Raw genomic sequence first — 18,141 nt, 5'->3', positions numbered from 1 at the left:
TGTAAAAACTTTTAACTGTTTTATTTATTTATTTATTTATTTACAACTTTTTATTACTTGTTTCTGAGTTTTCAAAAAAGTATTTACATGCTGTATAATTTCATTTTTATTGCACGACAAATTATCTTGTTGATTATATGTGAAAACTGCATTAAATAGTCTTACTATTACATAATTGGCAGCAATAAGAACATGTACAGCAATATGCACGATTTTACTCACCAACTGTATTTAATCCCAGTCGTATTTCAATGACGAGTGATCGACAAACAGCGCGTGCTGGCAAGCTTCACAGTCGGAAGATAGTCATGCACAATGTGCATTATACTGTTGCGGATATGGGATTTGCATCCATCCATATCCGCTTGTAAATATTCCCCTATTTCCTCAATACTTCCCAACTATCCCCAATCCCCCATTCCCTAGTCCCATTTTCTGTAAACAACACTCTGTAGACCCGACCTCCCCCTATTTCCCCCCATTAAATGTCGCATCCAGGTCCACCGCATCTCACGTAGACAACTATAGGACATCTTGCTAGTTATTCTTAGTCTATGTCAGTTAAGGATTCGTTTCCATTAATTCTGACCCTTCGTTGCACCAGAATGTGATTGTATGGCACCGTTAGGAAGTTTAGGACCTCCCAATACCTCCCCGCAGCTCTTCCTCACGGTTCAGAAACAACAACAACAACAACAACAGCAACGGCGGCGGCGTGCACAGGGAGTGCGCGTCCTCACTCCGGCTTGGTTGGTAGGGGGTGTTGGGAGGGCATGAGGCCTTCCCAGCGAGCCGCCATCGAACATGTGCTTGACGGGGTTACCAAATAGGGGCTCCCTGTCAGCTCCTCGTCAAGGGCGGAGCCCGGTAACCCCCGCACCCAATGGAAGCGGCGGACCGGTCCCATCTGGGGCGGAGCCAACCAGCCGAGGGCGTGTCACTCCCCGCTGAGCATGCGCAGAAAGAGGGAGGTGACGTCAGATGCGCGCTGAGCTTGAAGCAAGAGAGACGTCCCTTCCGAGCGCTGTGAGGCCTCCCTGCATCTCTTGGACCGTGCTTGATCCTGTCCCCGAGCCAAGGTGCACCTTGTGCTATCGAACTACCTGTCCCTTCTTGCCATCAATCCCTGTGTAAGTCAGCCTTGTTCCGTTTGTCTGTGGTCTGTCTGGGAAAAGATAAGATTGTATTTAAGTGCCCATCTCTTCTGTGTCTTTTACCTCACTCTACCTTGTAATCTACCCATTTTCTCCACCACTAATTATACCCTCCTCCGGAGGTCTTGAGAACTGTACCCCTTGCGTCGTTTCATTTATCCCAGTCGTTGTGTCCTTTCCAATCATTGATTTAGCGTAGCGCGATTTGGCCAACGTTCGGGTGGAATCGGGTGAGTTGGGGAAGAATCGGGGGAACTGTTAGGTCGCGGCAATACCACCGCTCGGTAAATAACATCTAATCCGCGATCCGTAACAATACCTTGGAATGTACATAACATTCCATCGGTAACCACAGCCATTTACGTGTTTGTTTTTAATACAAGATCAAGGCTCGTGGAAGCGCAAGAACACTGAACAGATCAGGTTGCAACAGAACAAAAGTAACAGTAGAAAAAGAGGGGGGGGGGGGCAACCCGTGTAGTTTCTGAGAAGAAAGCAAATACCTATTTTGGGGGGCAACCCCCCGTAGATCCTCTTGTGGCCCGATTTTTTTTAATGCCATGAACAAACTTTGGTACATCACGGGTGGGGAAGGTTGTGGTCAAGTTTCATCAAAATCGTGTGTGTAGTTTCAGATAAGAAAGCAATTTCTTATTTGGGCGGTGGGGGGTGGGAGGATAAAATCTGGACCCACTTTGATCCCCCGTAGACCCCCATGCACTTCGATTTATTTTAATATATCGTGAACAAACTTGGGTTGCAACATACCAAATATCATTTGTGCCAAGCAAGTTTGGTCACAATCCCATCAGCGGTTTCGTAGAAGAAGTTGCAAGTGTTTACGGATTGACGGAGTGATGGATGACGTGCCATCGCATAAGCTCCCCGGAACTACGTTCCAGGTGAGCTAAAAAGTGGAAAGTTGGAAAGAGGTGGCCTTTGGGTAGAGGAGTTAATGTGGGTAGAAATTATCATGGTGTTGGTTGGGGGGCAAGAATGGGGGAGGGGTGATCTGAGATGGTGGTGAACAACTGATGGTGGTGAAAGACATGAAAGCCCGCTTGGAGTTTGCAATAAAGCACCTAAAGGACTCTCAGACTGTGAGAAACAAGATTCTTTGGGCTTTCCTGTGTCTTTCACTGAGGAGAGGCTTCCGTCTGGCCACTCTGCCATAAAGCCCAGATCGGTGGAGTGTTGCAGTGATGGTTGTCCTTCTGGAAGTTTCTCCCATCTCCACACAGGATCTCTGGAGCTCAGCCAGAGTGACCATCGGGTTCTTGGTCACCTCTCACCAAGGCCCTTCTCCCCCGATTGCTCAGTTTGGCCAAGTGGCCAGTTCTCGGAAGAGTCCTGGTTGTTCCAAACTTCTTCCATTTAAGAATTATGGAGGCCACTGTGCTCTTCGGAACCTTCAATGCAGGAGAAATTTTTTTGTAGGCTTCCCCAAATTTGTGCCTCGACACAATCCTGTCTCTGAGCTCTGCAGGCAGTTCCTTCGACCTAATGGCTTGGTTTTTGCTCTGATATGCATTGTCAGCTGTGAGACCTTATATAGACAGGTGTGTGCCTTTCCGAATCATGTCCAATCAATTGAATTTACCACAGGTCGACTCCAATCAAGGTGTAGAAGCATCTCAAAGATGATCAAGAGAAATGGGAGGCACCCGAGCTAAATTTCAAGTGTCATAGCAAAGGGTCTGAATACTTATGATGTAAATATGATATTTCAGTTTTTTCTTTTTAATAAATTTGCAAAACTTTCTAAAATCCTGTTTTCTCTTTGTCATTATGGGGTATTGAGTGTAGATCGATGAGGGAAAAAATTAAAACTATTTCAGCATAAGACTGCAACATAACAAAATGTGAAAAAAGTGAAGGGGTCTGAATACTTTCTGAATGCACTGTAGGTTTGAAGACGACTCCACCGACGAGCATCAAGGCTTCCACCCTCAACATCTCCCCAGGGGGTGACTATTCACTCATGGCTGAGGTACACTGGCAGATGTCTCCTTCATAGGAAGGTGTTCACCCATGCTATTGGAGCAGTGCCTCTCATCCACCAAGGACTATGGACAGTCCTCATCTAACTAGGTGTAGATGCCAGTTATATATCACAAGGACCTACCTGCTGCCTTCTGGAATCAATTCTTTCTCTCGGTGGTCCACTACTTCACCCACATAAGGGGCTTCTCTGGTTAGTTACCAGCCAGGAACTTTTCTGGCCAGAAACCCGGCACTTGCTGAACACTGGTTGTACCATTTACAGCCATATGGTGAAGAGGATGCCACTCCCATGCCTGATGGGCTTGCCACTCAAGTCGCTACATTAGTGCCCACGACTCCTGCTAGTGTGATTTTAAAAAGTTTATGGTACAATCCACTGGATAAGATGCTAAAAAAAGCTAAGAATCTCAATTGTCCTATTTGTGTGACCACTCCCATACCTTTTGGCCTGTCTGGCTTGGTTAAACCTACCAGGAGCTAAGAAGTTCCTGCCAGCAAAGCTCTTCGGCTCATTGGGACACACAAGCCTTACCACTCCATCAAAGTGGTAGCCACATTGAAATACTTCAATAACCAGCTTGCATGATCTTTGGAAGGTCTCAGAAGAAGCGTGGAACACCATTTCACAAGAGTTCAAAACTAAATGATTTGACACTGTGTGGAAGAACTTCAACGGTTTTGAAAGTCAAGGGTGGAATACAGCCAGACCCCGATATTCATGGTCCCATCATTCGCAGACCATGCATGTTATCGGTTAATAACATGAGAATTGCTTCTACATTCTGCGTATTCGCGGGTGCAAAAAATATTTTTGATTGGGAACTGTGAGTGATTATTTAATTATATATCTGTTTAGTTTTAAGTCATACGATTCCTTTAGTATGATTCCGCATGCTGCACTGTCTCCTAACAACCATTGAAAAATGGTTTAAAATACCACGATACCGTTTAAAATACCTTTAGTCCATGTAATATTCCCGCTTTATTGGTAAGGCCAAGGCCACGAGTTGTGCTCTCGTTAGATCACAGTCAATTCCGTCAGATCGGGAAAGTGCATATGGTCATTCACAAAATATGGAACCAAACCAAGCATGGACCAGGAGCATATCATTATATTACAGTCCGCAAACGATAAAAATGTGCTCCCCAAAGCGTGCCTTGATCCTGGAAATAGTTGCTGTTTTAACTGCTCGGAGTTTAAGCTTGAAGGAACCACCTTTAAAGGCCATTTTACCCCACAGAGCAGGGGTTGGCCTTTTTTGGGGACCGTGGTCCCCTTTTTTGAAGCAATGTTTTGACGGCTGGATGCCCTTCCTGCCGCCAACCCCGTTAGTCGCTTTTTGCGACACACAGGGAATTACCAGTGAACTGGTACTCAATTTGCAGACCTCGGAAGGATGACAGGCTGAGTCAACCCCCCTGGCGTTAATTCAGTGATCGACCAGGATTCAAACCCAGGATCCTAGGATCCCAAGCCGGCACCCTAACCACTATGCCAACACCAGGCTCTAAGCCTGTCATCCTTAAGCTTGAAGGAAGATACAGTATTCTGTATTATCTTACAAAGTTAGACCGAGTTTAAATGGCATATCATAATTTTAAATGTCCTGAAACTACTGGTTCATGGCAAGTGATAGTTTAAATTAAGGGAAGCATGACGTCGCTGGTACCCCAGAGTATCTCGGAAACGTGAACTCAAAAAAATTAAAATTGAGTAAACTCTCCTTACATTAAGTTTCCCATAAAGTAGTGGGCATTCCAAAGTGATTCAATGTTCCATACTCTTGCACCAGCAAACAACGAATGATCAACAACTTGTCTCCGACTCTCATAGGATGGACCAAAGGGGAAGTATTTTTGATTGATATTCTGACAGACATGCGAAGTTTTTTTTAAAATCACATTCTAGAATGCCGGTGTGTACCCCGGTTTAGAATAGGTACACCGTATCCCTGCGTGTCGTAAGAGGCGACTAAAAGGGTTGGCGTCAGAAAGGGCATCCGGCCATAAAAACTTTGCCTCAAAAAGAGAACCATGACAATTACAACTACATATGGGCAGGGTACAGCCCGAAGTACCCCGTGGGGGACCCCACTCCCTCTCGTCAAAACTCAAGGTGGGGAACCCGATCAAAGCAAGGGTGGAAATCACTCCATTTATGACGAAACATCTGATGCCCGACGTGGAGATCGGTTTCTGAGGTTTGGGACATGGAATGTAGGGACAATGACGGAGAGATCTGGAGAAGTGGTGGAAGTATTGGTCAGTAGAAGTGTGGACATATGTTGTGTGCAGGAGACGAGATGGAAGGGAAGTGGTGTGAGAATGGTGAAGAGCAGGCAGGGACAGAAATACAAGTTTGTGTGGCATGGGTGCCCAGAAGGCATGCATGGTTGGTGTCCTGTTTTCTGAGGAGTTTGTAGACAGTGTGGCGAGTGTGACTAGTGTGAGTGAAAGGTTGATGATGGTCAATGAAAGATAGTCTGTTGGGAGCCGTTGATGACCATATGCACTTTCCCGATCTGACGGAATTGACTGTGATCTAACGAGAGCACGTCTCGTGGCCTTGGCCTTACCAATAAAGCAGGAATATTACAGGGACTGAAAATGATGATTGGAAAGCTCTTGGTGAACGTCACTTGGGATATGCTCCACAGGTTGGTCGGAGCGATGAAGAGAAGGACAAGTTCTGGTGTACAATAGAGAAGCTGATGGAAAACGTGAAAGATGAGGAAGTTGTTGTGGTAGGAGGCGACCTAAATGGACATGTGGGAAGGAGTATGGACGGTTTTGAGAGAGTTCATGGGGGTTACGGATATGGTGTGAGAAATGGAGAAGGTGAAAGGATTTTGGAGTTTGCTGATTTGTTCATTTGTAATACTCATTTCCAGAAAGAGGATAATAAGCTTGTTACATACACGTCAGGTGGATCGACGACAACAGTTGACTACCTGATGGTGCGTAGGCGAGATAGAGGTCACCTCCGGGACAAAAAGATGATCCCGGGGGAGGAGGCTGAAGACATTTTTATTTCCACAGCACCACAGCACTCCACAGCACCATTTGGTTGTCTGCGACATAAGGGTGAAAGGTGCGAGAACTCGGCGGGTGAAGTACCAACCGAGAATGAATGTGTGGAGGTTGAAAGGTGACAGAGAGGGAGGCATTAAAAGAGAGGCTGAGTATGGCAGAGGATGATATGGTTGAGCTTGAAATTGGTTGGATGTCAATGAAAGAGTCTGTTGGGAGCCGTTGGTTAGGTATGTGGATGGACAAAAGGACCACCGAGGCACTCGGAAACATGGTGGTGGGATGATGAAGTTGGAAAGAGGATTGACGAGAAGAGGAAGAAGTTCAAGGAGTGGCAGAAGGCGAAGGGTACGGGGGCAGAAAAGGCAGAGCATAAAAGTTATAAGGCAGCCAAGAAGGCTGCAAAGAAAGAGGTAGCAAAGGTGCAGGAGGCATGTAGGAAAATGTTCGGAAAAGGCTTGGATTCGGAAGAGGGTTAATGAGCGGTATTCAGGATTGCAAATCAAATAGCGAAAGAGAGGTGTGATGTGATGGGGGTGAGTTGCTTGAAGGATGAAGTGGGACAAATCGTTGTGGACCCAGATGGAATTAAAGGAAGATGAGAGATATATGGAAATGCTGTTGAATGCAGAGAATGAATGCAATGGCAACATAGAGAGTAACCCAGTTTTAGGACCGGCAGCGAAGATAACTGAGAAGGTAGTTAAGGAAGCGATAAAAGCAATGAAGAGTAGAAAAGCGGGAGGGCCGGCTGGAGTTGTGGGAGATATGTTGAAGGCAGCAGGAAGTTGGGGTGTGAAGAGAATGACAGAGATCTGTAATCTGGTGGTGAAAGAAGGCCGCATTCCAGTGGATTGGGAACCGAGTACCCTCGTCCTTCTATACAAGGGGAAAGGTGACCTTCTGGACTGTGGGTCGTATCGAGCGATAAAGTTATTGGAGCATGGAATAAAGGTATTGGAAAGGGGGTTGGAGAGGAGGATAAGGAAGAAAGTGAAGATTGACGAAATGCAGTTTGGATTTATGCCAGGAAGAGGAACGACAGACGTGCTTTTTATTGTAAGACAGTTGCAGGAGATGTCCATGGAGAAAAGGAAGAAGTTGTTTCTTGGGTTTGTTGATCTGGAGAAAGCATTCGATAGGGTTCCACACGAAGTAGTGACATGGGCATTGAGGATGTTCGGAGTGGAGGAATGGTTGATCAGAGTAGTGATGGCAATGTACGAGAGAGCGTGCACAGCTGAAAGGACGAAGGACGGGAACAGTGGTGAGTTTGAGGTGAAGGTGGGAGTGCATCAGGGGTCGGTACCAAGTCCACTACTATTTATAGCTGTGATGGAGGTGCTGGCTCGGAACGTAAAGGAGGGTTTACCGTGGGAGTTGTTGTATGCAGATGATCTGTTGTTGATTGCAGAAAGTATGGATGTACTGAAGGAGATGAACAAGTGGAAGGAATGTATGGAGACAAAAGGTCTGAAGGTGAATATCGGAAAGACGAAGGTGATGGCAAGTGGTAAAGCATGTGGTGAGGTGGAAAGAGGCCGTGTGCTGGGTGCAGGAAAGGTGTCGGAGTGAACTCCATTCAATGTACAATGTACGCCGAGTGGTTTCATCAAAAATGTAGTGGTCTGAGAGGGTCATTAACCAGTGTGGCAGCTACATTCAAGTATAAGGTGTGCACAGAGGGAGCTGCAGATGGAGGTAATGTTGAGTTGGATCTTTGAGACGGCGTGAAGCTGGAAGGTGTGAAAACATTTTGCTACCTAAGAGACATGCTGAATGGAGAAGGTGGATCAGGCTCGGCAACGGTTGCTCGAGTGAGATGTGCATGGAAGAAGTTTCGGGAACTGAGTGGCGTGCTGACGAGGGGAGTGTCATTGAAGCTGAAGGGAAAGGTGCATGCTGCATGTCTGAGAAGTGTTATGATTTATGGGAGCGAGACATCGGTAATGAATGTAGAGCAGCAACGAAGGCTGGAAAGGGTGGAAATGCGAATGGTTCGGTGGATGTGTGGAGTATCGTTGAGAGAGAGGAAGACAAATGATGAATTGCGAAAGATGATGGGAATAGAGCCTGTGATGGATGCTGTGAAGAGAAACAGTTTGAGATGGTTTGGTCATGTGTTGAGGAAGGATGAAAGTGACTGGTTGAGAAGAGTGATGGAAATGAATGTAGAAGGAAGTGGAGGACGGGGAAGACCGAGAAAGACTTGACTAAAGATGGTGGAAGAAGAAATGCGGGCAAGGGGGTTAACAAGGGGAGATGCAGAAAATAGGACAAAATGGAGAAGATCGTCTTTGGGACCACAAGGCTAACCCCCCGCTTAGGCAGGGAAAATGGCCTTAAATGCCCGTTGTTGTTGTGTTGTATTCTAGAATGTCATTTTTAATCAGCAGACTCACATGTGGGAAAAAGCAGACCCCGAGCAACCGATCACGAACCATAGGAAGATGAACCAGCTGTACGATGGGGCAAAGGAGCTCAGCATCCCAAAATAGAAGGTTTTCAGCAAGCCGAGCAGGATACACTGCAAAATGTTCACAAAAGACCCCTAATCTTTACATTGCATTTAAATATTTATGAGTGAAACATTAGCATTTTCATCTGTACACTTTGGCTTGAAATAAGGATCACATAAAGAGCCAAGATGTCCTACCAGTTTGCGTCCATATTTATCTGCAAGTTTTCCCCACATTGTTGCACACAAGCCTCTTGCAGCAAAGGTAGTCTAAAGAGAAGGAACATAGCAGCAAGGTCAGAGCTGAAATACCACTTTGGATAAATACGTCGATGATCAAAGTGTGCCAAGATATTCCGAATGTCAAGTCTCAGTATAACATCAATAAATAGAATGAAATAGTTCAAAATTTGAGGATTTTGTCGATTGTTCATCCATCCATCCTGTGCCCAGCTCACAAACAACCACACCCACATTCAACAAATTCCATTACCCATCCTCCTCAAAAAAAATAATTCAATGATCAAAGAAATGATAAGGGAAACACACCGAGGAGATGAGAGCGATTTGCCATGCGGAGAGATTCCACTCACACTGCAGTGTTGGCCCCAATATAGTGGGGGTCATTACTATCAGAGGAAGAGCCCACTGCAGAAAAAGCAAGCAGAGGGTCAACCAAGTCAAACAATATCTGAGTACAATTTGCAGCCTTGAAAAATGAACTAATTAACGTCTATGTACTCCCAAAGTAATGGGCCATTTAAATGCTCAATAGTTAGAGACCCTGAGAAGTTAAAACTGACGTCCTGTCATGCAACCAAATGTGTCACGCCTGAGGTTAAAATAAAGGAGCTGTCAAATGCAAGGTTGAGGGTCAAATGCAAGGATTGAGAAAGTGCAATCAAGGAGCTAAGCTGAGGTTGAAGGTTATCAAGAAGGGCAAGTCATATTAAAAACCAATTTGATTATTTGAGTGTAGTTAAAACTCCAGGATCCATTAAGAAACTTTTCAAGGAGTACTGCACCAAAAAACATGGGGGCAATACCCCTGGTGCTCACCTGGTAGAATAAACAATATACTGCACTGACTAAAGGTATTTTAAACCAATTTCAAGGGTCGCTAGAAGACAGGGCAGCATGTAGAAACATATGAACATAATCGTAAGACTTTAAACAAACAAACAAAAAACATTGGGGGGGCAACACTATTTCGGGGGGCAACCTCTCCCCCCTCCCTCTCCCACCCCATGTACCTCCTCAGACCCCAATTATTCTCATGCCGTGAACAAACATTGATACATCACAGGTGATGAAGGTTGTGGTGAAGTTTCATCGAAATTGCATGTGTAGTTTCAGAGAAGAAAGCAAAGACCTATTTTGGGGGGCGACCCCCACTGTAGACGCCCAAAGGGGCAAAAAAAATTAATGCCATGAATACACTTTGGTACAGCATGGGTGCTTGGGTGGTGAAGGTTGTGGTCAAGTTTCATCAAAATTGTGTGTGTAGTTTCAGAGAAGAAAGCAAATACCTATTTTGGGGGGTCAACCCAGACCCACTTTGACCCCCAGTAGACCCTTTTAGACTTCGATTTTCTTAGTGCTGTGAACAAACTTCGGTACATCACGGGTCATGAAGGTTGTGGTAAAGTTTCATCGAAATATTGTGTTGTAGCGGTTACCGCTGGGTGTACACAATCGCCTTGCACCTGCCAGGACACGGCCAGGGCGCAATCGCCATGCCGGGCTCGTCCGGATGGGCCCAGACGCGCCTCTCCCGGGCATGCCCGAACTCGCTGTTCCCGGGCTCGCCCGAACCTCCCGGGCACGCCCGAACTCGCTGTTCCCGGGCTCGCCCGAACCTCCCGGGCACGCCCGCTCTCGCCTTTCCAGGGCTCGCCCAGAACGCCCGGGCATGCCCGCTCTCGCCTTTCCAGGGCTCGTCCAGGACGCCCGGGCATGCCCGCTCTCGACTTGCCAGGCCTCGTCCAGCACGCCCGGGCAGGTCCAGACTCGCCTTTCCAGGACTCGCCCTTGACACCCGGGCATGCCCGGTCTCGCTTTTCCCGGGCAAACGCTCTGGCATAAATGTGTATATATATATTGCTGCCCGATAAACGGGCTTTTCAGAGTACACGAGTTTGATACGTACATTAAAGCAACTCGGACGAATTTCCGTCTTTGGTCGCGTCAATTCTTTCGACTCGCGTTGGAGCACAGCTCCTTCAGTGTGTAGTTTCAGAGGGAAAAGCAAATGCCTATTTTGGAGGGTCAAACCTGGATCCAATTTGACCCCCAGTAAACCACCTTAAACCCCAATCTACTTTAATGCTGTGAACAAACTCTAGTCACAACACGACAAATATCATTTGTGCCAAGTTTGGCACAATCCCTTCAGCGGTTTCGGAGAAGAAGTTGCAAGTGTTTATGGACAGATGGACTGACGGACGGACAACGTGACAACGTGCCATCGCATAAGCTCCCCTGAACTGCAATCCAGAACTTCATTCTCCCACCATTTTTGGTTCACGAGTTATCAAACAGTGACCACTATATTCGTCATGGTTGTGTGTTTGTCTGTCTGCAGCATAACTACACGATGATAACATCCGGTCTTGATGAAACTTGGGTGGGAGGTTGATATCATGATCTAGTTGCGTCCTGCCTAGAGTGGGCGTATTGCGCCCATTGGGGGCAGAGCCACACCCGAAAAAGATGTCTTTTTCGGGGGTAATCGAGTTCAAGCTGCATCTTCTCCGAGGGAGTTGGTGGAATCTGACAGGGATTTCGGTATTTGGTTAGGCCAATGTCATGTGTCTAGCCCCACAGAGCTCGATTTTTCATTTCGCCCCAAGGTCACAAAATTTAGAAAAGTCGATTTTTGATGGTTTTATTACATTGTTCGCTTCCTGATAGGGTGAAATGTCGGACATGATCTTATATTATCACATACATCATGAAATACAAGTTTTCCAACAAATTTCAGAATCTTCGACCTTTGACCGTTGAAGGTCACAAAGGTCAAATTTTCAAAGTTGTCGGAATCAAACCGAATTTTCGGTATTGTGTAGCTAACTAACCTCATAACTGATTATACATTATTTTCTATCTCATTTCAAGGTCAGTAACCTTCGTTTTGACATTTCAAGGTCACAAAGGTCAAATTTTCAGTTGTCGGAATCGAACCGAATTTTCGGTATTGTGTATTAGCACGCAGTGCATTGGGGCCCTTTGTAAATAGGCATGTACACCGCATGTCGGGGGCCTACACCTGCCACGTGGGCCCCCGACCCCCCAGTCCGGGTCTGTTTCGGTTACAGTCCGTCCTTTGTCATTGAATACTGCTCGCTCGTGAACCATCGTCGTCTGACTTGTAGGTCTCTTTTTGCCGGTGGCATATTTATGTTGTTTAACCACCACGCTGGTCACCCCGAAGCATTCGTATTTTTGTCTCCTGAAAAAGCAACATTTCACAACGGGTTTACCTGCCAAGATCTTCAACCAGCTTCTCGAAGGAATATCCACCTTTACTCCCGTTTCGCCATGTTTGTCGAGCGTAACGGAGACAGAGAATTGCATCAAGTATCTAACCACCTTATGACCACACTCGAGTATAAATTCACACACACCTAATTTCTACAACTACATAATAATTCAAGACATGCAAGTCCCTCAAGTACTGTAGTATAATCATAGCAAACGACAAACGGCCAACCCCCGCTTGGTATCCAAGATTCAAATCCCATATACTGTGTCAATTTAGCCTCCGTCCATCAATGTCCTTGTAATTCACGCAAACGTTAAGTGTCCAAAAGCCCTGCAGGTGATACATGTACAAGATCCTCCATGAGCTTAACATTAATGCTAAAAACGACGAGGAAATAACCCCAGAATGTACAGGATAATACATACAATCGGACCCAAACATTCGCTGGTTCTGCATATTAGCCGTTGATAAATTGTGACCCACTTTTACATTCACAGCTCTGTTCCCTGTGTATTCGCAGACAAAAAAAAGGGAAAAAAAAAAAAAAAAAAAAAAAAGCCCAGCTCCCACACGAGGAAATAACAGCAGTAGGTAGAGGATAATAAATACAATCGGACCCCGACATTCGTGGGTTCAGTGTATTCGCCGTTGATAAATTGCAATCCGCTTTTACATTCACAGCTCTGTGCCCCGTGTATTTGTGGACTCAAAGGAGAAGAAAGAGAAAGAAGAAAGAAAGAAAAAAAACCAAAAAAAAAAAGAAAAAAAAAACCCCCACCTCCCACCAGCCACCCAAAGAGGAAATAAATCCAGCATGTACAGGATCATGTGGAAGTCCATTTTGGACTTCCAAATGTTTCTCTTTCTATCAGGAAAGTTATTACCTGCATCTCAAAATTCGATATTTGTTACCCATCCCAAATTGATTGTCAGGGTTTTTTTTTTTTTTTTTTTTTTTTTTTTTGTATACAAGATCGAGGCTCGTGAAAGAGCGAACATTAATCACACAGAAAGACAAACAGACACATAAAACAAATAACATCGGGAGCGGTAGACAAGATGGGGAGAGAGGGGGAAGGACACAAACAACATTTGAGAGCAGGGACCGAGAGACATGGAGACATCGAGAGATCTGTGGGAGGGAGAGGGCTTTGGGGGGGAGGCATGTGAAGGGGGTGTCAGGGAATTTGTACTGGGGGACTCACAGGACTCCAATGACCGGACACAGGTTACAAAAGGTCTAGTTTATTAAACTGTATTCACTTCATCCAATTACCAAAATGATACCGCATAATATAATGGATCAGGTTAACTCTTTTCGCTGGTCCTTCTCGTTCATCCGACACTCCCGTTCGGTCAGCGCTTCACGTAGCAAGTACTCTCGACTCCAGCCGCAGCTCCCGCTTATATGGACCAACTCGACTTAATCCTCTGTCCGCTGAACTCGTAATCTCTTCTCCGCTGACGTTACTGGTCGCCTTCCTGGCGCCAGCTAGCCCCCCCTGTTGTGAGTTCCATTTATCAAACAATAGGGGGGTGCTCCAGCCTGGGGCTGTGACCAGGTGTTTCAAGAGATTATCATGTTCGTGCACATTCCTAACTCATTTACAACTCGTCCTTCACAGAGTTTGCATGTAAAATGTATTTGCTTTGTTACCAGGTTAATCAATAAGTTACCAGTGCCAATCAATAAGTTACACTGAATTACACTTCCACAATTCCCTCATCTTTTTGTTTTTGTTTATATTAACCATTAATCTAAACATCAATATAAGTAAACAATCAATCACTACAAGTAAACATCATTACAAGTATAAGTAAATAATCAATCACTGCAAGTAAACATCATTACAAGTATAAGTAAATAATCAATCACTGCAAGTAAACATCATTACAAGTATAAGTAAATAATCATAACTTTTGTAATCAAATTCCCTTAGGCATACACCGTCATCCTGCAAGAATCACAAAACATTTCGTTGGTCATTGACTCCTTCCATATTGTTCAATCTATTGCATTTGCATCACAAATATATTTTCAAAACAACACTTCACCATCACCAAGATACAACAATTTCACTTCATTTTCAAGTTTTGTAAAGCATCTGCACCATCTGGCAAAAACGTTTGCCTCCACACAAATGTTGACTTTGTTTGAAAGGAAGGGCTGATCACTTGTGTTTGAATCCAGGTATGAAACATTTTCTCCTAATGTCTTCATAGCTCCTGCACTACTTCGTGTAGGATTTCGCTGTTGTGGTAACATTGCGGAGTCATAGACTGACCCTGCTCTCCTTGTAGCATTCTTGCCACTTTTTGCTGTAAACCATAGTAATTCCTGAACAAGGCCTTCACCCAGTTGTAGTCGACTTGCCTCCTCCCTCATTGTGAGTGGGCAGCAAGTATTGGTGTGACGTTGATTGGCCAGCAAGATGTGGAACAGGGATGCCGGATGCATCCACAATGATGTTGGGACCATGGTGTTCAGGTCATTCATGGTCCTTACCAGGAGCAACCAGCAGAATCGTGCACAGCTGTTGTGACAAGGGCACAGCCGTTTTTTTGCAGCTCCATGCTGGTTCCCCGGACGTTGGTGAAGTAAGAACATATGTCCCCGCATTTCACAGAGGTTGCAGGTAAAATGTCGTTGTCCTGCAACTTCTGATGTGGTGAATGTTCGAAGCCTTCGAACAAGAGTAAGTGATCGCCTTTCTTTCATATGTTGCAGTGTGATCCAGGCAAATGGTCACATAAATTTCCTTGGTGAAGGTAAGCATTCATCTCCAAGTTACACGGGAGAATGTCTTCATCATTCTTTGAGAAAGAGGGTGTATGCCACGATTAACTTCATTTTTTAGCCACAAATTTTCTTTCTCGAACTTCTTCCCAATTCCGTTAGCACTCCCTTCAAAATGTGATCTCGTCTTATCCTTATGCTCAGTCACATCTGAATCTGCTTTCCACACACACTGAATCAGATAGGGTGCATCTTACCATGAAATCAGCATAATCATGTATATCTTCTGACAGTTTCACATTCAACAATTTGTTGTTTTTCCTTAACACAAAAAGTTATATTCATTTATATGCGTCACACAAATAATATTCAATCAGGTATGTATTTTATTACTAAACTAAGAATAGCATTGTATATGATTACAATCACAAACGGGAATACCTAATTCCCAACAACAATTTTCCCAAACCAACAAATTAAGCATAATGTATTATTACCATAATTCCTCTCCACTTCTTTTCTTTTCCCTCTTTTTTTCCTAACAGTGTGTCACTCGTGGTGATATGAGTTCATTGATATTGTAATTGACACAACTCATAACATTGTCGTTATGCCATTATCTTAATTCTACTGTTTATGTCGCCATAAAAGTCTTCCTTTTCTGGTTCCACATTTCTTTCCTCATTTGTCACTTCATGCGTTATCATCGTGTTGTTGGTTACCTTATTCAAACACACCGTCACTAAGGCTTTCAAGCAAGCCACCACTAAAACAATTGCCAATATAACTACTAAACCAACAAACAAGTCTGCTACTCCTTGTATATATTCATATCTATGACATAGTTATATGTCGATGACATTTAACATTATGTACCAAACTAACAAGCTTCCTAAAAGGTAAATAAAGAAAATCCCTTAATATGTAACATAATCAGATTATTTGTCTTACCCTGATCCCCCTATCTCCCGGGGTTGAACTCAATCCCCTGATCATGAGTGTAGTTGTGATACATTTTTTCACTCATGCTGTATTAATATCAGCAGGTAATTGTATGTCATGTAGGCAAATAAATGTCACTATTCCAAGTAGGAATATCACATGTTGAAAATGTAATGTTTATCAATGCAAGGGGTGTTAAAATGTAATTCAAATGACTGTAAATCACGACTATCATTTTTCTACCACTGAATGTTCTGCTGGGCTGCTAGGTGCAGCCTCATTTTCTGTGGGATCGTCCACCTTAGCCCCATGTGCTTGCTTGCAATGAGAGGCATGAATCCAACTTTCTATTTTGGGTCCATATTTGTTTCTATTCTTATCAATCTCCTATGGTTTATCAATTCGTTCCAAGATACCGCAACCAAAGGTTTTAACCAAAGCTCTACCAAACTATTTCCAATTTGAACAAAAATGCCAGTGAAACAATGATTCGAAGGATTAACTTCAAGGGGTCAATAAATTTATTCTATAGCCAGATCTAATTTTCCCATCCAATAGTTTGCCTTGCCACATGTCATATTATAACACCTTAATAAACCTTCGAAAAAATGTTTCCCTTCTCAACAAATTTCCTTTTTTACAAATAGCCATGTGTAACTTACGTATTTAACTACAATTTCCTCTCAATTTGTTTGGCCTAACTGGCCGCAAAAGTGGCTGCCAGCATGCAGTACCGTTTTTATCTACCAAGGAAGTGTTCCACACAAGACCTCTACCAAAATGTTGTTTGTAAAAAACAAATCTGGGATTTCTGATTACATGGATGCACACTCTCAGGACATTTTCAGGCTGCTGTTAACAATCCACTACGATGACTTAATTCCTTTACCCACAATCAAATAATTAGTACAAATTGAGGATATTATCCCTATCACATTCTTTTATAGATTCATTATGTTGGATCTAATTTTTTCCAATAATTTTCCACTGCTGTAAGGCGGAACAATAGCTCTCATAAGTCTTAGTAATATCGTACTTAATTTGCCCAGCAGGGAATAATTTATTTACTATCCTTTCTCATCTGTTAACCAGTGACTTTGTTTAAACTCCAGAACTGAAAACCCACAATAGTTCAAACCAGCAAAATTTTCTTTACTCTTTTCCCATATCATCTATGCCTAAAACACATCCATACATACAGCACAATTTATATGCTGATAAAATTCAAGTTTATATATATAAAATCCATGAGCAGAGTATTCTGGGAAGTCAGTGCAAGACCTCTCCCAAATTTGGATGATTTTGTACTTCCTCATTTCCTTTTATGAAGCTCATATCCATAAATAGATGTTATTCTCATATACATTCTATCAAAAATGGAATCCCAAAATTACTCACAATTTTACTATTAATTAATGGCTGCTCATAACCCAGCACATCAAATTTTTTTTATATTCCATTTCCCTTGACAAAAGAGATAATGTTCATAATCAAATTATATTTCTATTTTATTTTACGGATTCTCTGGATATTCAATCCCATCCACATATCCCAATCCCATCCACATATAACTATCCATTTCCAGACAGGCACACTGTCGGTGTCAACAATCTTGTAAGATTGATACACAAAAACACACACACACATGCATTATGCATATTTGTTTGCGTTGGAACCATTATTTACAGATCAGATGGGTGTCAATTTTATTTCAATTTCATAAAATTTGTCAATCAAATTCAAAATGCTTATAAACAAATAAACCAAAAGTCCATTCTTAGAAAACCCTTATGATGTCAAATTGAAATTACCCTTTCTGCCTTCACAATAATCTATCCAAATTTTGACTACACACCCATTTGCATGTCAGTCGACCATTGACCTATCAATCGTGCGGAACAATAGTCCGAAATTCCCACCTGATCATCATGTGACTCTTGTTACTTGGTTTGCCAACAATTGCAACGCAATTGTTCCAAACTTTGTAAATTTAAAATTGCTGTGCCCAAAATAGAAGATCCAATTTTGGCATTTGATCAATTAATTATTAATTTGTTAACAAGCAAAAAGAAAAATGAATCATTCTTGCTCTGAAAACTTTTCAGACACAAGAATCATTGACAGTTGTTCATGTTTGTCCAGTAATCGAATCTGTTGAGGCCAATCATCATTTGGGATTTGCAGCAATGAAGGCCTAATCATTGTCTGAGGTACCGGTAAGCACTGGTACCCTTGATCTTGGTTTGCCCCATGACCTTGTCTTCCTGTTGACATACGGACATCTTCTTCTCCAATGTCCCATCTTTCCACACTCGAAACACCGGTTTCTGTC

At 43.5% G+C, this 18,141-nt stretch overlaps 1 protein-coding gene across 7 annotated transcripts in view; it reads right to left on the bottom strand.

Annotated features, from left to right (window-relative positions):
- The window catches only part of LOC137430365 (synaptic vesicle 2-related protein-like), a 183,798-nt gene that overhangs the window by 93,893 nt on the left and 71,764 nt on the right, over positions 1-18,141 (bottom strand). For all 7 annotated transcript variants that reach the window (XM_078780609.1, XM_078780612.1, XM_078780615.1 and 4 more), the window contains 3 exons: positions 9,196-9,294; positions 8,845-8,916; positions 8,591-8,715 (listed from right to left, as the gene is read on the bottom strand). In XM_078780609.1, coding sequence (XP_078636735.1) covers positions 8,591-8,715; positions 8,845-8,916; positions 9,196-9,294 — 296 coding nt within the window. The remainder of the gene's footprint in view (positions 1-8,590; positions 8,716-8,844; positions 8,917-9,195; positions 9,295-18,141) is intronic.

This window comes from Myxine glutinosa, chromosome 6, assembly GCF_964187855.1.
Source record: "Myxine glutinosa chromosome 6, kmMyxGlut1.1, whole genome shotgun sequence".
NCBI lineage: Eukaryota > Metazoa > Chordata > Myxini > Myxiniformes > Myxinidae > Myxine > Myxine glutinosa.
Note: the sequence above shows the minus strand (reverse complement) of the source record. Positions and strands in the feature narration are given on the sequence as shown.